This window comes from Schistocerca serialis, chromosome 4 (genome assembly GCF_023864345.2).
Source record: "Schistocerca serialis cubense isolate TAMUIC-IGC-003099 chromosome 4, iqSchSeri2.2, whole genome shotgun sequence".
Classification (NCBI taxonomy): domain Eukaryota; kingdom Metazoa; phylum Arthropoda; class Insecta; order Orthoptera; family Acrididae; genus Schistocerca; species Schistocerca serialis.
The window spans coordinates 661,109,293-661,127,171 of NC_064641.1; the positions used below are offsets into that span (position 1 = coordinate 661,109,293).

Below are 17,879 nucleotides of genomic sequence, written 5' to 3' on the forward strand. Positions count from 1 at the left end.
CGCTTCTTTACTAGCAATTAAGAAAACGCTTTGTTGCATGCCAATGTATAGATTGTGTCATTATTCTGCAAGATTCGTTATATCCTCTGCTGTGAATGGACGGAAACGATAATAATGGATATTGCTTGCCCTAGTGTTCAGCCATTTATTTTTTCTACAATGACAAAAAAGCCCGTCATTTCTTTTAACTAGCATACATAGTTGATGTTGTATCTGAGATAATTTTTGAGGACTAAGAGGAAATTCACGAATTAACTGGGAACTAATGCGACAGATACAGGAGTTTGTGGCATGCCATGATATTTCAAACATACAAATAGAACGTAGAAACCCATGTAGCAACCATCAAAATACTAATACAAAACCGTCATCTGCAGGGTAGCAATTACAAGATATAGGCCAAACATAGCGGACCAGACTGCGTTTTCACAACTGAGAGTTCAGAACTGAGCAAGAGCATATTCAAACTATGAGCAAAGGAATACTCATGGTCATTCGTCACTAAGCCCACCGTCAGTGCCAAGCCGCAAGGACCCAACACAAATATGACAGCATCTCGCAGAGCATGACTCTCTTGGAATGAACATAAGATAGGTCGAATTCAGAATCACAGATAACCCTTCCCGTTCCACACAAAGTGAAGAGAGCAAAGTAATTGAACCGCTGGTCGAACAGGTAACCAAACAATCAGTACAATGTACATTTTATGCAACAGTGGCATTTTTATCATGTGTTCTTTAAGCAGCATCTACACAGGCGAGGATCTTGGACATGTGCCACAGATGCTCGTTATTCATTAAGTTAAAAACATATCACCTATCTGCATGTAAGCTGAATGTTCAGAAAGTTTTACCACTGTATTGCAACAGAACACCGTCATAACGAGACAAAAAAATTAGAAATGCACGTAAACTCACTAAATATTTTTTGAGAGTTGTTTCAGCAGGATCATTTGTGGGAGAATAGATAGATTCTGAGATTTCAAATCAAGTCCGAGTTTAATAAGTCATTTATTTACTTTAGCCTATCGACACAGACCACATTACAATGATAGAGAATAAGTTAGTAATAAAATGAACATAAAGTCTCGTAAAACTGACTGAGAATTTGCTCTAACATAACGAGCACCTAAATTATTAAAACGCAAAGGTCTCTAGAAGCTCAGTTTAATCAAGGATGTCCTGCTAACACTGTGCGAAGTTATTCATTTACGTGGAAAATTTCTTGAGAAATTCTAAAAGCTTGAGAAATTCTAAGATACCAAAAGCGGCTCACCAATGCAAAGTAGATACGTCCAAGACCCTCGCAATAACGCAAATAATCAGGCAACACATGTTGCGAGCAAATCCCGCAAATTCTGACCTGCTCAGAGAGCGGATAGTGCTTATGCCAAATGCGATACTTACTCCAAACCTAGCAAATGTGTCCGAGGACTCGCCGATCACCACCGAATAGAAATTGCCCGAACTGTCTTCAGCAAGCACGCGCCCCACTTGGCACCAGGAATATAAATCTCTCTCCCTCCGCACCAGGATCGCAAGTCTCCATCATTATCATCGTCGAAACGATACTCCCTAAATTTTAGAACACTCCGAGTGGAACGGATAATTCAATGTTACTGCCAACGTGACCATCGCAGTCTTGCTTTATTTCTATAGGTAATGGGGAAACCTACAGAAATTTCCCATTCTTGGCTTACAGTATGCATCTTGGTATCTGCTGCTAGCCATGTTTCAGTCACTGATAGATTCTTCCGTGCAGAAGCACTGTGGCAGGTAAGATTCATCTGTTTGGATAACAAAATCTGGAGTTTAAGGCCACCAATTTTCTCATGGTGGCTGAGCAGCGTCACGGTGGACCATTCTTAAATTTGCGTACAGGAAGCTGAATTCGTGATTCTCAGTTATACAAAAGAGACAAGCAGTGGCTCAGTGGCACACTGTCGTCAATGAAGAGAACTGCACATGGCGACAAAGCACGAGGCAGGTGCTTACCGCAACCGACTTCGGCAAACTCCAGTGACCTGGGGCCCCACGTCTCTTTTCTAGAGCCCCCGTGCCTGAACTTCTGTGATCATGCCAGACCATGAGACGAACACTTGGGCCTGCTAGTTTCTATTGAGAAAATGTGAAACCTTCTTCCTCTTATTGAGCCTCAAAAAAAAAAAAAAAAAAAAAAAAAGTAGAAAAATAATTTCATATCATACAGTAATACGGTACTGTCGTGTCACACACACGCACGCACACACACACACACACACACACACACACACACACACACACACACACAGATATATATTTGCTTTTCTGAATTAAGCTGATGATACCTCCAAAACCATCCGCCACCAGTTATTAGTTTTTGTGTCTGGTGCTACCCTTGGTGGTCGCAGTCATATTTTAGTGTTCATAGGACATCTTCTGTCTCTTTTATATCAATGTATTTTTCTTCAATTTATTTTTCAAGCAAAAACACTCTAGGCTGTTCTATTACGTTCGCAAACTTTGGCGAATATTCTCGAATGTTAACGAATGTTCTAGGATAGCTGCAAATATTATTTAACATAATTTGGAAATGTCACATATCACATTCATCGGCCCTTCGCCGAAATCATATTACAGATACAGGAACAACTTAATGGAAATATGTATCTGCTTCTACAGAGAAACTATGTAAACAATAAAATGTTTGTGTACTAAGAGTTTCAGCAATAAAAAATTGCGTTGTGCAAGAAACTTCTTTTCCCGCTTTTTTCCTGGCCTGCTGGTCTCAGTTCGGCAGTGAGTGGTAAAGGGCAGCCGGATGTCCTTCCTGTTGTTGCAGACACTATGTAGGCATGTTAGTGGGCGGCTTAATCAAACATCAAGAAAACCCACTATGATAGTCTATACATAACAACTGCAACATTAAAAAATACGACTTGCGACATAGAGACAGACTGTGTGTGTGTGTGTGTGTGTGTGTGTGTGTGTGTGTGTGTGTGTGTGTGTGTGCATGTCTGAGTGAGTATTTTGGAGGGGAGAATGTATGTGGAAAATCGTGTGGTCATGGGACGAAAATTTGGTGAATATATACTGTAAGCAATAGTGATAACTGTATGTGATATGGCTGTACGAGTGACCCGAATAAGAAATGAACAATAGTCTTTTAACAAATTTTTGTATATTCTGTGTGAAAGGTAAATGTTTCATGACATTTAATAATTATTGGACTTTTGAAAATACCTGCATGGATGTAAGTGTAGAGATTGATCTTTTTGAGAGTGTAGTTTTCACACACACAGTGTTCGAAATTACAACAAGATTCCCTGCCACACTTTAAACGAAGATATTTTTGCCACATTATAAATGTGTCGGATCACCTTCGATGCCTTTGTCCTATTACTAAACTAAACAGAAACACAGGTCGGAAGTATGTTTACTCTGCAAATGGCACTCTGCCTCTCAGACCTCACAAATAGTATTAAGCTTGTTAAAATCTGAAATATTAGAACATATTGCTATCACAAAACTCAAAAAGTCAAATGACATTCCAAACGTTTAAAAAGTTCTAACGAGTTAATGTTGTGCTAATGAAGGCACTTTACATACATAAACTGTTTACTGGTTGGAACAAAGTACTCTGACAAACCTGTAGTTTGATACCAAGTATGATTAATTAACTTCATTTATTTATTTATTTATGAAAATAATTAATTTTTTCCACTCTCAGAAGGAGTTTAGTACCAAATATGATTAATTTACTTCATTATTTTATTTATTTACTAAAAATAATTTATTAGTATTTTTCCACTCTCAGTACATTACTTATCGTTATAACGGATTTTCCTGTCAGTTAATGTTCATGTGATATCAACACCGCCACACTGTATTTCGGCTTCAAAATTATGCGTCATCATAGAAGCATTATCACTATCAGCAACACACACGCAATAAAAATTAAGAAATGTATTCATAGTACTTTCTTTTACCTCTCTTTATTTCAGAAAGAGCACAGAAAGCAACCGCCAATGAAGGCATCGAGAACACAGCGTTTGAAAAAGGCGTAACACCGATGGCTGACGGAGACATGACGCAGCAAGGTCGTTGGGAAGCCAACATACCTTAGAATCCGTCCCTTGGACACTGGAACTCTGTGGTAAATACATTCGCATTACATGCTAGATATAGTCTCTTAAACTAAGCAATTGTTACTTCTATTTACGTACGTAACACTTATGACATCCCTATTCCTGTCTCTGCGGCAGTATTAATCACTGATTGTGCATCATATGTATCTGTACGTTAGACCACAACGTGTGTAGTCGAGGCTGCTGAAAATCCTTCACTCAGGTGTGCGGAAATCTAGTAGTTCTACACCTTGAGCGTTACAGCTCCCTGGGGCCGATCTCCTTTCTAGTGGCAGCTGTGCAACGAAAAGGGAGCCTTGGGTTGGAGGCTGAGGAGAGAGTGGTCATGCGTTCTGTGTTTACTTTACTTACTAACAAAAAAAATCGTAAGAGTACTTAGTTTCCTCATTACTAGTATTATAGATTAAAACCATATTTTGGTTATGAGTTAGGTTAATATAGAGTCAAGAACAGCCGAAGTAAGAAATATAAATACGAAAACATTGGAGTCAACAGCGTGCACGTCGTGGATGAACTCAGCCTCACAGCGCTGACAGGAGATTCCTCAATCCAGTTCGGCGCAGGCTATCCGTTTAGCATTTTTTATTGTACCCGCAACTTACCCTTCAATTATTCAGCAGATTAAAATGGTGCTTTGGTGATTGTCACAAAGAATGACAATCTGATATAATATCAGTTTGTAGAAAAATAAGATCACATTAGTCAATGATTTCGTGTTAAAACTAAACTTTCAAAAATTTCAATGAAATAATTAAAAATACTTTTTTGATTATCAGCAAATTTTGTTACTTTAACATAAGATGGTTATGTGTAAGAACTATCTCATTTTTCCATCAATGATTAGTATATTAAATAGAGCAGAATTTGTACATACGGTGAACTTCGAGTGTGCTGGTCATCGTTCCAAGACAGAAAGAGAGCGATGAGGTGAAGAGGTTGAGCATCATTGGTCTAATCTATCACTTAGCTTTTCGCTCCTCGTGCAATACGGCCTCAACGCACGCTAACGTGGCGTCATTCTACACCCACGTCTATACTCCACAAGTGACCTTGTGAGCGTACTGGAGGGTTCTTCAGGTGTCTCTACCATTTCTCCCATTTCCTGCTCTATTCGTGAACCGTTCTCGGGAACACTCTTTGCAATCGAAAGTATCCGGGCACCTAAGGACATTAATATGAAGTGTGTCCAGCCTTCGCCTTTGTTACGGGCTACACTCCGTAGAGGAGCATTTTCAAGGAGATGCCTCAATGTCTGTGCAGGAATGGCAGCCCATTCTTCCTGAGGAGCCGAAACCAGATAAGATAGTGATGTTGGATGTAGCAGTCTGGAGAGAAGTCCACGCTCTAACTCATCCCAAAGGTGTTCCGTTAGGTTCAGGTCGGAACCCTGGGCAGACCAGGCTATTTCAGGAAAGCTGTTGTCTATAAACCATTTCGAATTGTTCCCCTAATGTGGGCAGTAAGACAAGCAGTGAAATATGGCTACGAAGTCTTTCGCGACGTATTTCTTGAGTATAAATTTCTCGGTGTACATGCCGCGTCAAATCAGGATAAATCTCCAAGCTTTCGACCACTACCTCCATGGTCGTCGTCAGGGCTAAAACTGACTGTCGTGAACTAGCGAGGTTCCCACTTTTATATGCAAAGGGCGGCTTCTTATTGGCTGGAATACGTCAGCGATATGGCGCGTAGCGAAGTGGTGCCCTCTACTTCCATAGATGTAGTTGCTATCCCGCGTTGCTTGCAGCGCCATCCCTTGAATCAGGAGGTAAAGCGCGAGAAGTTTTTCTCTGCGATTTTTCTTTATCCAGTGCACTCTTCCAAGTGTTGCTAAGTGCATAGCCGTTGTCTCTATTAAAGTTATTATCGCTAAGTCTAATTTCGACTGCTTCCCGGATCACAGAGTCCAGTAATTCGATGTGTGGGCTATTACTTTGGTTTCTTCAAATAAAATCTTATGCTTGTTAAGCAGGCTATGTTCAGCCACCGCTGATTTTTCCAAATACCTGTATTTCAGGTGGCGTTGGTGCTCGATGCAGCGGTCGGCAACGGTTCTTACAGACTGGCCCACGTAATTCTTGCCGCATTCGCAAGGAATAGTATAAATTCCCGGCACTCTTAAGCCGAGACTATCTTTGACTGGTCTCAACATTTCCTTAATTTTCCTAGGTGGTCGGAAAACTGGTTTTATTCCTTGCCTCTTCAGGACTCTGGCTATCTTGCTCGTTGTAGCACCGCAAGAAGGAAGACGCGCTATGTGTTGGTTCTCTTCTTGTATGTGGCCGGCATCGTGTCTTACTTTCTTAGACAATACTGATTTAATTTCACCGGCAGAATAACCATTCCTCTTGAAAACAGTCGTCAAATGGTTAATCTCGGGACCGAGGTGGTCCTTGTCGGAAATAGTCCTGGCTCTGTGTACTAAAGTATTCAGCATAGCTCTCTTCTGAGACGGATGATGGAAGCTATGGCTATGCAGATATAAGTCTGTATGGGTTGGCTTCCTGTACACAGAATGGCCCAGTCGTCCATCCGGCTTTCGCTCTACCAACACATCTAAAAAAGGTAACTTCCCTTCCTTCTCTACCTCCAATGTAAATTTTATGTTTGGATGTACACCATTCAGATGTTCGACGAACTGCTGCAGCGTGTCGCTGCCGTGTGGCCAGATTAAAAAAGTATCGTCGACGTATCTGTAGAAGCATGATGGGCGGAGGTGAGCACTGCTCAGGGCTCGTTCTTCGAAGTCCTCCATGAAAAAATTCGCTATTGCTGGTGACAGTGGCGAACCCATGGCTGTTCCATCCGTCATTTCATAATAATTTCCACTGTATAAAAAATAAGTGGTCGTCAAGGTATGCCGGAACAACTTCAAAATTTCTGAGGAGAAATGAGCAGCCAACAGTTGTAATGTGTCATCCACAGGTACTTTGGTGAATAGAGAAACCACGTCGAGGCTGACCGTGATATCACTTGGGCCTATCTTCATCTGTTTTATGATATCCACAAACATTTTTGAATTTTTAATATGATGTGGGCAGTGACCAACTATAGGCGCCAACAATTTAGTTAAGTGCTTTGCAAGCTTGTACGTAGGAGAGCCAATAGCGCTAACAATCGGTCTCAACGGGACGTTCTCCTTATGAACCTTTGGCAAACCGTACAGTCTTGGTGGCCTAGGTGCTCTCGGCCGTAAGTTCTTCACGATCTCGTCGGAGAGGCCAGAGTTTTTTTAGTAGCTCCCTTGTCTTCCTGCTGAGCGCCGATGTGGGATCCCGTCTGAGAACCCGGTATGTGCTGTCCTCCAGTAATAATCCAACTTTCTTACGGTAATCTGTAGCATTGAGGATTACCGTGGCATTCCCCTTGTCAGCAGGTAAAACAACTAGATCTTCATCCTTCTGCAACAATTTCAGTCCTTGTCTCTCCTCTCTGCTGATGTTTGACTTAGGCGGCTTGGATGTCGCTAAAATCCGGCTAGTAGCAAGTCTTACGTCATCCGCTGCTTCTTGAGGAAGATGACGAACTGCTTGTTCCACTCCACTAATGATCTCAACCACCGGTAACTTACGTGGAGCTGGGGCAAAGTTCAATCCTTTACTGAGAGCCGAGATGGTAGCTTCATCAAGTTCCTTGTCAGAGAGGTTGATAACAGTGCGGTGAATGCCGTTGGACCCAGTAGTTCCTTGATCACGGTTAGGCCGCTCAAATTTATCGGCCTGTTTCGCCGTAATCCTGCTTAAATTGGCTCGTTGGTGTGCCGCCAAAGTCATATCCACCCATTCCCAGTCCAATGGTGAGAGGACTTTGGCCAGAAATAAATGGCAACTAAATAACTGGCGAGCGTTCATGTCTAGTTCATACCTGGTATGACGTATCCTCTCCTTCACAATAGCATGGCTGGTCTTTCGTAAAATTCTGTTTACTGCAGCGCTTCTGATGTGGTGTTTGACGACTGCAAACTTCGGTACTACCTCCTTGTCACGACAGCGTTGTAAAAAAAGCCACATTGCTCAGCAACTGAGACTGTTTCAGGCGCAGCTTCTCCAGGTGACGAACGCTGCGCGCTATGTCCTCCCCGTAGAGGAAACTAATATGGCTACGAAGTCTTTCGCGACGCATTTCTTGAGTAAAAATTTCTCGGTGTACATGCCGCGTCAAATCAGGATAAATCTCCAAGCATTCGACCACTACCTCCACTTGGAAGAGTGCACTGGATAAAGAAAAATCGCAGAGAAAAACTTCTCGCACTTTACCTCCTGATTCAAGGGATGGCGCTGCAAGCAACGCGGGATAGCAACTACATCTATGGAAGTAGAGGGCACCACTTCGCTACGCGCCATATCGCTGACGTATTCCAGCCAATAAGAAGCCGCCCTTTGCATATAAAAGTGGGAACCTCGCTAGTTCACGACAGTCAGTTTTAGCCCTGACGACGACCATGGAGGTAGTGGTCTAAAGCTTGGAGATTTATCCTGATTTGACGCGGCATGTACACCGAGAAATTTTTACTCAAGCAGTGAAATATGTTCGTATCCTTTCTTATATGGCGTCTTCTTAAGGGCAATAAATGAAACACCATATATCCACAGAAAACCCTGCCATACTGTAAAATCACCTGCTCTGCACATCACTGTTACCTCTACACGAATGTTGGTAATGTTCTGCGGGCATTCGCCAAACCCTAACCCTTCTGCCAGATTGCAACAGGATATAACGTGATTCTTAACTCCAAAGAAATCGTTATCAGTTACCCACTGTTCCGTGGTGTCGCTCTTTACACCTCTTCAAGGGTTGCTTAGCATTCATTACTGAAATGGTTTAAATGGCTCTGAGCACCATGAGACTTAACATCTGAGGTCATCAGTCCCCTAGGACTTAGAACTACTTAAACCTAACTAACCTAAGGACATCACACACATCCATGCCCAGGCAGGATTCGAACCAGCGACGCCGGCCGAAGTGGCCGTGCGGTTAAAGGCGCTGCAGTCTGGAACCGCAAGACCGCTACGGTCGCAGGTTCGAATCCTGCCTCGGGCATGGATGTTTGTGATGTCCTTAGGTTAGTTAGGTTTAACTAGTTCTAAGTTCTAGGGGACTAATGACCTCAGCAGTTGAGTCCCATAGTGCTCAGAGCCATTTGAACCATTTGAACCAGCGACCGTACCGGTCGCGCGGTTCCAGACTGAAGCGCTTAGAACCGTTCGCTCACATCGGCCGGCCATTCATTACTGACGTGTGGCTTTTGATGAGCTGCTCGACCGTTGTAACCCATTCTTTTCAATTCCCTATGCGCAGTAAGAGTGCTACCTGGACTGGTGGCAGCACTTTGGAACTTACGAGCGATTCATCCAGCAGATTTAATGCGATTTTTTTTTTTAACCAGCCTCCTCAGTGTTTGCTGGTTTTGTTCCTTCGCGCTTCCACTTCACAAGCATATCACAAACAGTCGACCTGGCAGCTTCAGAACGGTTGTTAAGTCCCTGTTGGACCCAGGTAACGTCCAACGATTTGTCCACGTATCGAGGTCACTGAACTCTCCTGACGACCCATTCTGCTGTTATTACTTCTCTGCTGACAACACAATATGCGTACCCCCCGCCTCCTTTTATACCGTCAGGTTCACCTCTCGTGGCATCTAGTGGCTAACTCAGTATTACATTATGGTGTCCAAATAGTTCTTTTTTTTTTTTTTTTTTTTTTTAGATGTTGTTGTTGTGGTCCTCAGTCCAGAGACTGGTTTGATGCAGCTCTCCATGCTACTCTATCCTGTGTTAGCTCTCCCAGTACCTACTGCAACCTACATCCTTCTGAATCTGTTTAGTGTATTCATCTCTTGGTCTCCCTCTTCGATTTTTACCCTCCACGCTGCCCTCCAATACTAAATTAGTGATCCCTTGATGCCTCAGAATATGTCCTACCAAACGATCCCATCTTCTAGCCAAGTTGTGCCACAAATTTCTCTTCTCCCCAATTCTGTTCAATACCTCCTCATTAGTTATGTACCGGCCGTGGTGGCCGAGAGGTTCTAAGCGCTTCAATCTGGAACCACGCGGCTGCTGCGGTCGCAGATTCGAATCCTGCCTAGGGCTTGGATGTGTGTGATGTTCTTAGGTTAGTTAGGTTTAAGTAGTTCTAAGTCTAGGAGACTGATGACCTCAGATGTTAAGTTCCATAGTGCATAGAGCCAGTAGTTATGTGATCTACCCATCTAATCTTCAGCATTCTTCTGTAGCACCACATTTCGAAAGCTTCTATTCTCTTCCTGTCTAAACTATTTTTTCAGATACCGTGTCGATTTTTGCTAAGTCTTCGTATGACCTTTACTTTCAATTTCCCCTTCGAGATCCATTCGCGAGATGCGTACGGGGGCGAGTAATATGCTGCCTGACTGTTTGGAACGTACGGTCTCTGGATTTTTAGTGATATTTAGCACCTCTCTTCTCGTGTCTTCTGCTTACGTTGGAGGACAATCCCCGCCCTTTGCTTAACCCATGACAAAATGCGCCGCTCTCTCTTAGATCTCTTTTACGTCCTCTGTTAATAGTATGACGAACAATACTATGTATCGTTCGAAAGGCTGTTTTCTGAATCCCTTCATTCGTGGTTGAATTACATTTACTCACATTACAGAACGAGGTGGCGCAGCGGTTAGCACACTGGACTCGCATTCGGCAGGACGACGGTTCAGACCCGCGTCCGGCCATCCTGCTTTGGGTTTTCTGCCATTTCCCTAAATCGCTTCAGGCAAATGCTGGAATGGTTCCTTTGAAAGGGCACGGCCGACTTTCTTTCCCATCCCTCCTTAATCCGATGGGACCGATAACCTCGCTGTTTGGTCCACTCCCCCGAATAAACCAACCAACCTTCTGATTCTTCCCGTCAATCTCAGCCTTCGTGTGCTTTTCCTACGTCTATTTTTATGTGCCCGTACCTCATTTCGTATCTGTCTTGCTGCTCTTACTGTTTTCAGTGATTCATGTCTAGTTGTGTACTCGAACATTAATAGCTTATTCATCCTTGTATCTTACATGTGTTTACTTTGAAGATCAAGTGAAAGTCCTTGCAAAATCGTCGATCCTCTGGTGGTCTTCCTACATTTCTCTACAGGTTTCTAACGTTTCGACTTTGCTACATACAACAGTGTCAACCGCGAACGGTCTAACGGAGATTCCAACGTTACCCACCAAGATAATTTACATACGTTGTGGACAGTAACGGTCCTATGACAATTCCTTAGGGTACTCCTGTTGTTGCATCGAACGATTTCACCCTGTTAAGAAAGACGTGTTGCCTTCTATCTCTTAGAAAGACATGAATCCAGTTACATAGCTGGTCTTATATTTCTTCACTAAGCGGCAACGTGCTACTGTATCGAAAGCCTTCTGGAAATTAAAAAACACCTCATCATCCCGCATGCCGTTGTTTATGATCCCTTGGATCTCTACAAATACATCCGCACCTACATGATTAGCGTTCAAGTCACTATTAAGTGCCTGTCACAGCATTCATCGAACCACCTTCAAGGTAATTCTATACCATTCCACAGCGTGCGGGTAAAACAAACACGCAATTGTTTCAGCGCGGACTCTAATTTTTCTTATTTATGATTATAATTCTCCATATGTAGGTGCGCTCCAACAAAATATTTTCACACTCTGAAGATAAAGTTACTCCATAGACCAGCATTTTGTCTCCTAAGTCATTTATATAGATCAGGAACAACAGAGGGCCTATAACGCTTTTTTGGGGAACGCCAGGTATTACTTCCGGTTCACTTGATGGCTTTACGTCAGTTATTACGAAATGTGACCTTGTGGACAGTTAATCACGAATCCAGTCACATAACTGGGACGATACTCCATAGACACGCATTTTAATTAGCAGTTGCTTGTGAGAAACGGTGTCAAAAGCCTTCCGGATATGTAAAAAGTGGAATCAATTTGACATCCCCTGTCGATAGCACTCATTACTTCATGAGAATAAAGTGCTATATATGTTCCACAAGAACGATGTTTCTGAAGCAATGTTGGCTAGTTGTCAAGAAGTCGTTTTCTCGAAGGGATGCATAATACGTTCCACAATCCTACTGCAAATCGTCGTTAGTGACAAGGTTCTGTAATTGAGCGGATTACTCCTATCTCCTTTCTTGGGCATTGGTGTGGATTGTGCAACTTTCCAGTCTTTGGATGCGGAACGAGCGATTGTATATGGTTGCTAACTATGGAGTCATTGTATCAGCCTTCACTGATAGGAACCTGACTGCTATACAGTCGCGATAGGGCTTGTCAATCTTAAGTGTTTTCAGCTGTTCGCTACATGGAGGGTGTATACTTGTCAGTCACTCAAGTTCGCAGTTGTTCTTGATTCGAATTCTGGAATATTTACTTCGTTTTCTTCTGTGGAGAAATTTCGGAAAACCTTGTTTGGTAACTCTGCTTTAGTGACACTGCCATCAATAACATTACCATTATTATCGCTCATTGAAGATATTGATTGCGTCTTGCCACTTATATGCTTTACATACGACCAGAATCTCTTTAGGTGTTCTACCAGATTTCGAGACAGAGTTTCGTTGCGGTAACTATTCAAGGCATGATGCATTGATGTTCACGCTAAGTTTCAAGCTTCTGCAGAACTTGGACAATCGTGGGTTGCTTTCTTTTAAATTTGGCATGCTTTTTTCGTTGCTTCTGCAACAGTGTTCTGGCCTGTTTTATGTACCAAGGCGGCTCGGTAGCATCACTTATTAATTTATTTGGTATATATCTCTCAAGTGGCGTCGATACTATTTCTTTGAATTTAAACCACTTCCTGTCTACGCTTACAAAGTCAGACTGGATGGAGTGGAGACTGTCTCTTAGGAAGGCAGCAAGCGAATTTTTATCTGCTTTTGTTTCTAAATCAATGTATTTTGTGTTTATTTTTGGTGAGTTCGGAGATTACGGTATATATCTAGCTACAGCGATCTTCTGGTCGCTGATCTGTCACGATGCTCCCTATATGGGCAAGATTATTTATTGCTAAGAGATAAAGTATGTTTTCGCCACCATTTACACTTCGAGTGGGCTCCTGAACTAGTTGCTCAAAACAATTTACTGAGAAGGCATTCGGTACGATTCGGACAACGTTTTATGCCCATCACCGACTTTAGACATATATTTTCGCCAACATATTTAGGGTAGATTGAAGTCACCACTAACTATAATTGTATTAAGTGGGATACCTGTTTGAGATGACACTAAATTTTTCTTTGACCTGTTCAGCAACTGCATCATCTGAGTCGGATGGTCGGCAAAAAGAACCAGTTATTAATCTGATTGTCAGGTATAACCCCTACCCACACTAACTCACAGGAGCTGTCTACTTCACTTTCACCACAAGGTAAACTACTTCTGACAGCAATAAACAATCCATCACCAACTGTATATAGTCTATCATTTCCGAACACGGTTAGGTACTTCGCAAAAATTTCGGCTGAACTTATTTCCACCTTTAACCAGCTTTCCGAACAGTTTACAACTACAATATTGATTATTGCTATGATGTCTACCCTCTTCCTGTATTCGTCCCACACCCTTTGAAACTGAAGCCCTTTCTTCACTTTCCAGAGACCCTCTAACTTATAAAACCGCCCAGTGTCTTCCACACAGCCTCTGCTACCCATGCAGCCTCTACCTGTGGACTCCTGACGTACTCAGTGCAATCCAGAAACCCACCAGCTTATGGTGCAAGTCGAGGAATCTGCGACCTATAGATTCAGAGAACCGTCTGAGCCTCTGATTCAGACCCTCCACTCTGCTCTGTACCAAAGGACCACAGTCGGTTCAGCACACGATGCTACACATGGTGAACTCCGCCTTCATTTCGCCAGCAAGACTGACAGTCTTCACTACTTCAGCTAGCCGATCCAAAGCGATGCGCGTCGTTAGTACGAACATGAGCCACCACCTGCAGTTGGCTGCCCCTGTGCCCTTCATGGTATCCGGAAGCACCCATTCCACATCTGGAATGAATCCTCCCAGCATGCACACCGAGTATGCACAGGATTCCTTCCTCTCCTTTGTAGCCGTATCACTAAGGGGTCCCATCTTGTGCCTAACGTTGGAAACCCCAACTACCAGTAATCCCACCGTTCGTCAATGCCCAGACTTTGAACCGAGAGGATGCCTCTGGAACAGGGTGAGCGTCTTTCACCTGGCTCAGAGACTTCGTCAGCAACAAACAGAAGGAGCTGAATTCCACATCAGCTCTTTCGGTGGAATCCATGTTGATTACTGTAGAAGAAATCGAAGTTCTCCAAAAAGGTCATAACTCGAGCGTTTAAGAATGTCCATAACTCTAGAACCAACGGTACTACTGACGTGGATATACCTGTTCTAATTTAGACAGTACGAAATATTTTTATCGCCATTGTGTGGTTTACATCATCACCAGTGTGTGCTCCACTGTCATGGTTGATAACACTAACTTCTCCATCGGTCAAGTAATTAAAAGTGACACTGTCGGTGGTTATGGGCCAAATGATGTCAGCAGTCACACATCTACACTAAACATTCAGACTTAAGACTCAATATTTGCGCTCCGTGAAAAAGCATAAAAGGTCCCAAAGAGATAATCACTCTAGGCATCGGCTTCTCACAGTCAACTATTCCCTATAATTTTACCTTTTTGGCGTACTGTTATTCCAGGGGCTTTGACGGTCCGAACAAGGCGTAGGCTTCTACACTGAATCAATATGACACATATGCTAATCTATTAATGTTATTTGTTGCAGCGTCACTGTGGTCGATGCAGCTATGCAACGTCGTCGTTGGTGCAGACAACATGAACTCTGTGGTCGTCATTAAGGAGAAAAAATGATTACAGCACCGTGTGTACTGAGGATCTCTTTCTGTCGCGCCACGCCATCACCGTGACCAAGAGAGCAGCAGTTACTATCACGACCAGCCATAACCATTGTAGTCGCCCTCGGCAACGAACCACCATCGAGATTCTGCTAACAATTTTTTAAAACTAATTGTGTGCAGAATTATGAGCCGAGTGACAGGAAGAACACGAGTTCATTTCGTCACAAATTTAAATCCAAGTTCACTCTCAAATACATGATTTATACCTTCACTAAATGAATTGTCGTCTTATGTTTTTAGTTTCTGCCGTATAATTGCCACATTAATACATCTTACTATTCTTCCTTGAAGTCGTTCCTGACTGAAAGTAATATTATTCATGATTGTTTCAAATTCAAAGAGACAATGTATGCGTAAGAAAAAGCTGCATTAATTATCAACTATCGTTAAAACACTTTCCACTATTTGTGCATGCTAATGGCTGAATTTGAAACCGTAAAGTTAGCAAGAAGACCGTTACTTTGGTAAATTGAGTTGCTACCTCAGTTATATTAAACAGCTGCATTTAACTCTTATTGTGCCCTGCTGTGCATCATACAATAACAGTTACGGGTATCGTGATTAGAGAATTTTTTTACATTGAATATTGCTATTTGTTATGCCGTCATCATGAATCATCCCTGAATCTAAATATTCAGATAATTACTCAGATAGTTATTGAAAAGAATGCCCAATAAAGAATGCTATTAATTTACTTATTTCATATATGTATAGACCCCGAATATTTTGATCTGTATGTGACAGGATCTTGTTGATTATCTTTATACCAAAGTACACTCTGGCGATGTGATACTTGAATAGTCTTCGACAGCCTACTGGACACATTGTGAACTGGTGTGCCAGTAAATCGTATACTGTCTCGACCCATCATTTCTGTTACAACGGATTATATCTGAGCAGAGTTACGATAAACGCAGTAAAGGATGTATTACTTACCTTTCTCCTGTCGGGTCCGCATTTTGATAGTCTCGCCATTCGTGTAGGTTTGTATAAAAATCGCATTTGCCTGCTCATAAAATGAATGTCATATTACGGTTAAATGGAACATTAACTGGGCAACTCACTACTATTATGTATGTGATACATGCAGTGCAAATGTAAACGCAAATGTCAAATGTAAATGTGTTTCACTTCAGTTCTTGACCTTATCAATGAAAGTACTAAACTTCCATTAAAGACATAAAATAGAGTAATTTTGGACATATCTTTATCTGACTTTCTTTCTAGTCTGGTGTGATGAATGTGCCCCAAAATTTTGTATACGTACTTATGAAACACACAGTGGATAGCATTAAAGCTTAAATTTATTTTCTTATCGTCCACTTTTGAGGAGTATTAGACAACTGCACTTTATGCACATCAACAATTATTATTGATGTTCACCAGGGCTATTACAGTTGATCTCATTACCTTCTAGCTCGAATTTTTAATTTTCACTACCAACCTAACTTTATTAATATTTTTTTATAAATAAAATAGCTTTGGTGAACATTTGATACCTATATCTCGCAAAGTATTAATAATTTTGTTTGAAGATTTCTGGATTTAGTACAGTAAAAAGTCGGAGGAGAATATAATTTCAAAAATTAAGTGAAAAGGATGACGTCAATAGTCCTAGTTGTTTCAATATTAATTCTTACCAATATTAATAATGAATCTATTAATATTGTTATAAAATTATGTTTTTAGTGATTATTCATACACTCCTGGAAATTGAAATAAGAACACCGTGAATTCATTGTCCCAGGAAGGGGAAACTTTATTGACACATTCCTGGGGTCAGATACATCACATGATCCCACTGACAGAACCACAGGCACATAGACACAGGCAACAGAGCATGCACAATGTCGGCACTAGTACAGTGTATATCCACCTTTCGCAGCAATGCAGGCTGCTATTCTCCCATGGAGACGATCGTAGAGATGCTGGATGTAGTCCTGTGGAACGGCTTGCCATGCCATTTCCACCTGGCGCCTCAGTTGGACCAGCGTTCGTGCTGGACGTGCAGACCGCGTGAGACAACGCTTCATCCAGTCCCAAACATGCTCAATGGGGGACAGATCCGGAGATCTTGCTGGCCAGGGTAGTTGACTTACACCTTCTAGAGCACGTTGGGTGGCACGGGATACATGCGGACGTGCATTGTCCTGTTGGAACAGCAAGTTCCCTTGCCGGTCTAGGAATGGTAGAACGATGGGTTCGATGACGGTTTGGATGTACCGTGCACTATTCAGTGTCCCCTCGACGATCACCAGTGGTGTACAGCCAGTGTAGGAGATCGCTACCCACACCATGATGCCGGGTGTTGGCCCTGTGTGCCTCGGTCGTATGCAGTCCTGATTGTGGCGCTCACCTGCACGGCGCCAAACACGCATACGACCATCATTGGCACCAAGGCAGAAGCGACTCTCATCGCTGAAGACAACACGTCTCCATTCGTCCCTCCATTCACGCCTGTCGCGACACCACTGGAGGCGGGCTGCACGATGTTGGGGCGTGAGCGGAAGACGGCCTAACAGTGTGCGGGACCGTAGCCCAGCTTCATGGAGACGGTTGCGAATGGTCCTCGCCGATACCCCAGGAGCAACAGTGTCCCTAATTTGCTGGGAAGTGGCGGTGCGGTCCCCTACGGCACTGCGTAGGATCCTACAGTCTTGGCGTGCATCCGTGCGTCGCTGCGGTCCGGTCCCAGGTCGACGGGCACGTGCACCTTCCGCCGACAACTGGCGACAACATCGATGTACTGTGGAGACCTCACGCCCCACGTGTTGAGCAATTCGGCGGTACGTCCACCCGGCCTCCCGCATACCCACTATACGCCCTCGCTCAAAGTCCGTCAA

General features: G+C 42.9%; 1 protein-coding gene across 3 annotated transcripts in view; it reads left to right on the plus strand.

Annotated features, from left to right (window-relative positions):
* The window catches only part of LOC126475527 (sialin-like), a 103,483-nt gene extending 87,269 nt beyond the window's left edge, over nt 1–16,214 (plus strand). For all 3 annotated transcript variants that reach the window (XR_007586742.1, XM_050103461.1, XM_050103462.1), the window contains 2 exons: nt 3,983–4,134; nt 14,904–16,214. Coding sequence is in view for 2 of the 3 variants with exons in the window: in XM_050103461.1 (XP_049959418.1) it covers nt 3,983–4,104 (122 nt within the window). In the remaining variant the exon portion in view is untranslated. The remainder of the gene's footprint in view (nt 1–3,982; nt 4,135–14,903) is intronic.
* The last annotated feature ends 1,665 nt before the right edge of the window (nt 16,215–17,879 follow it).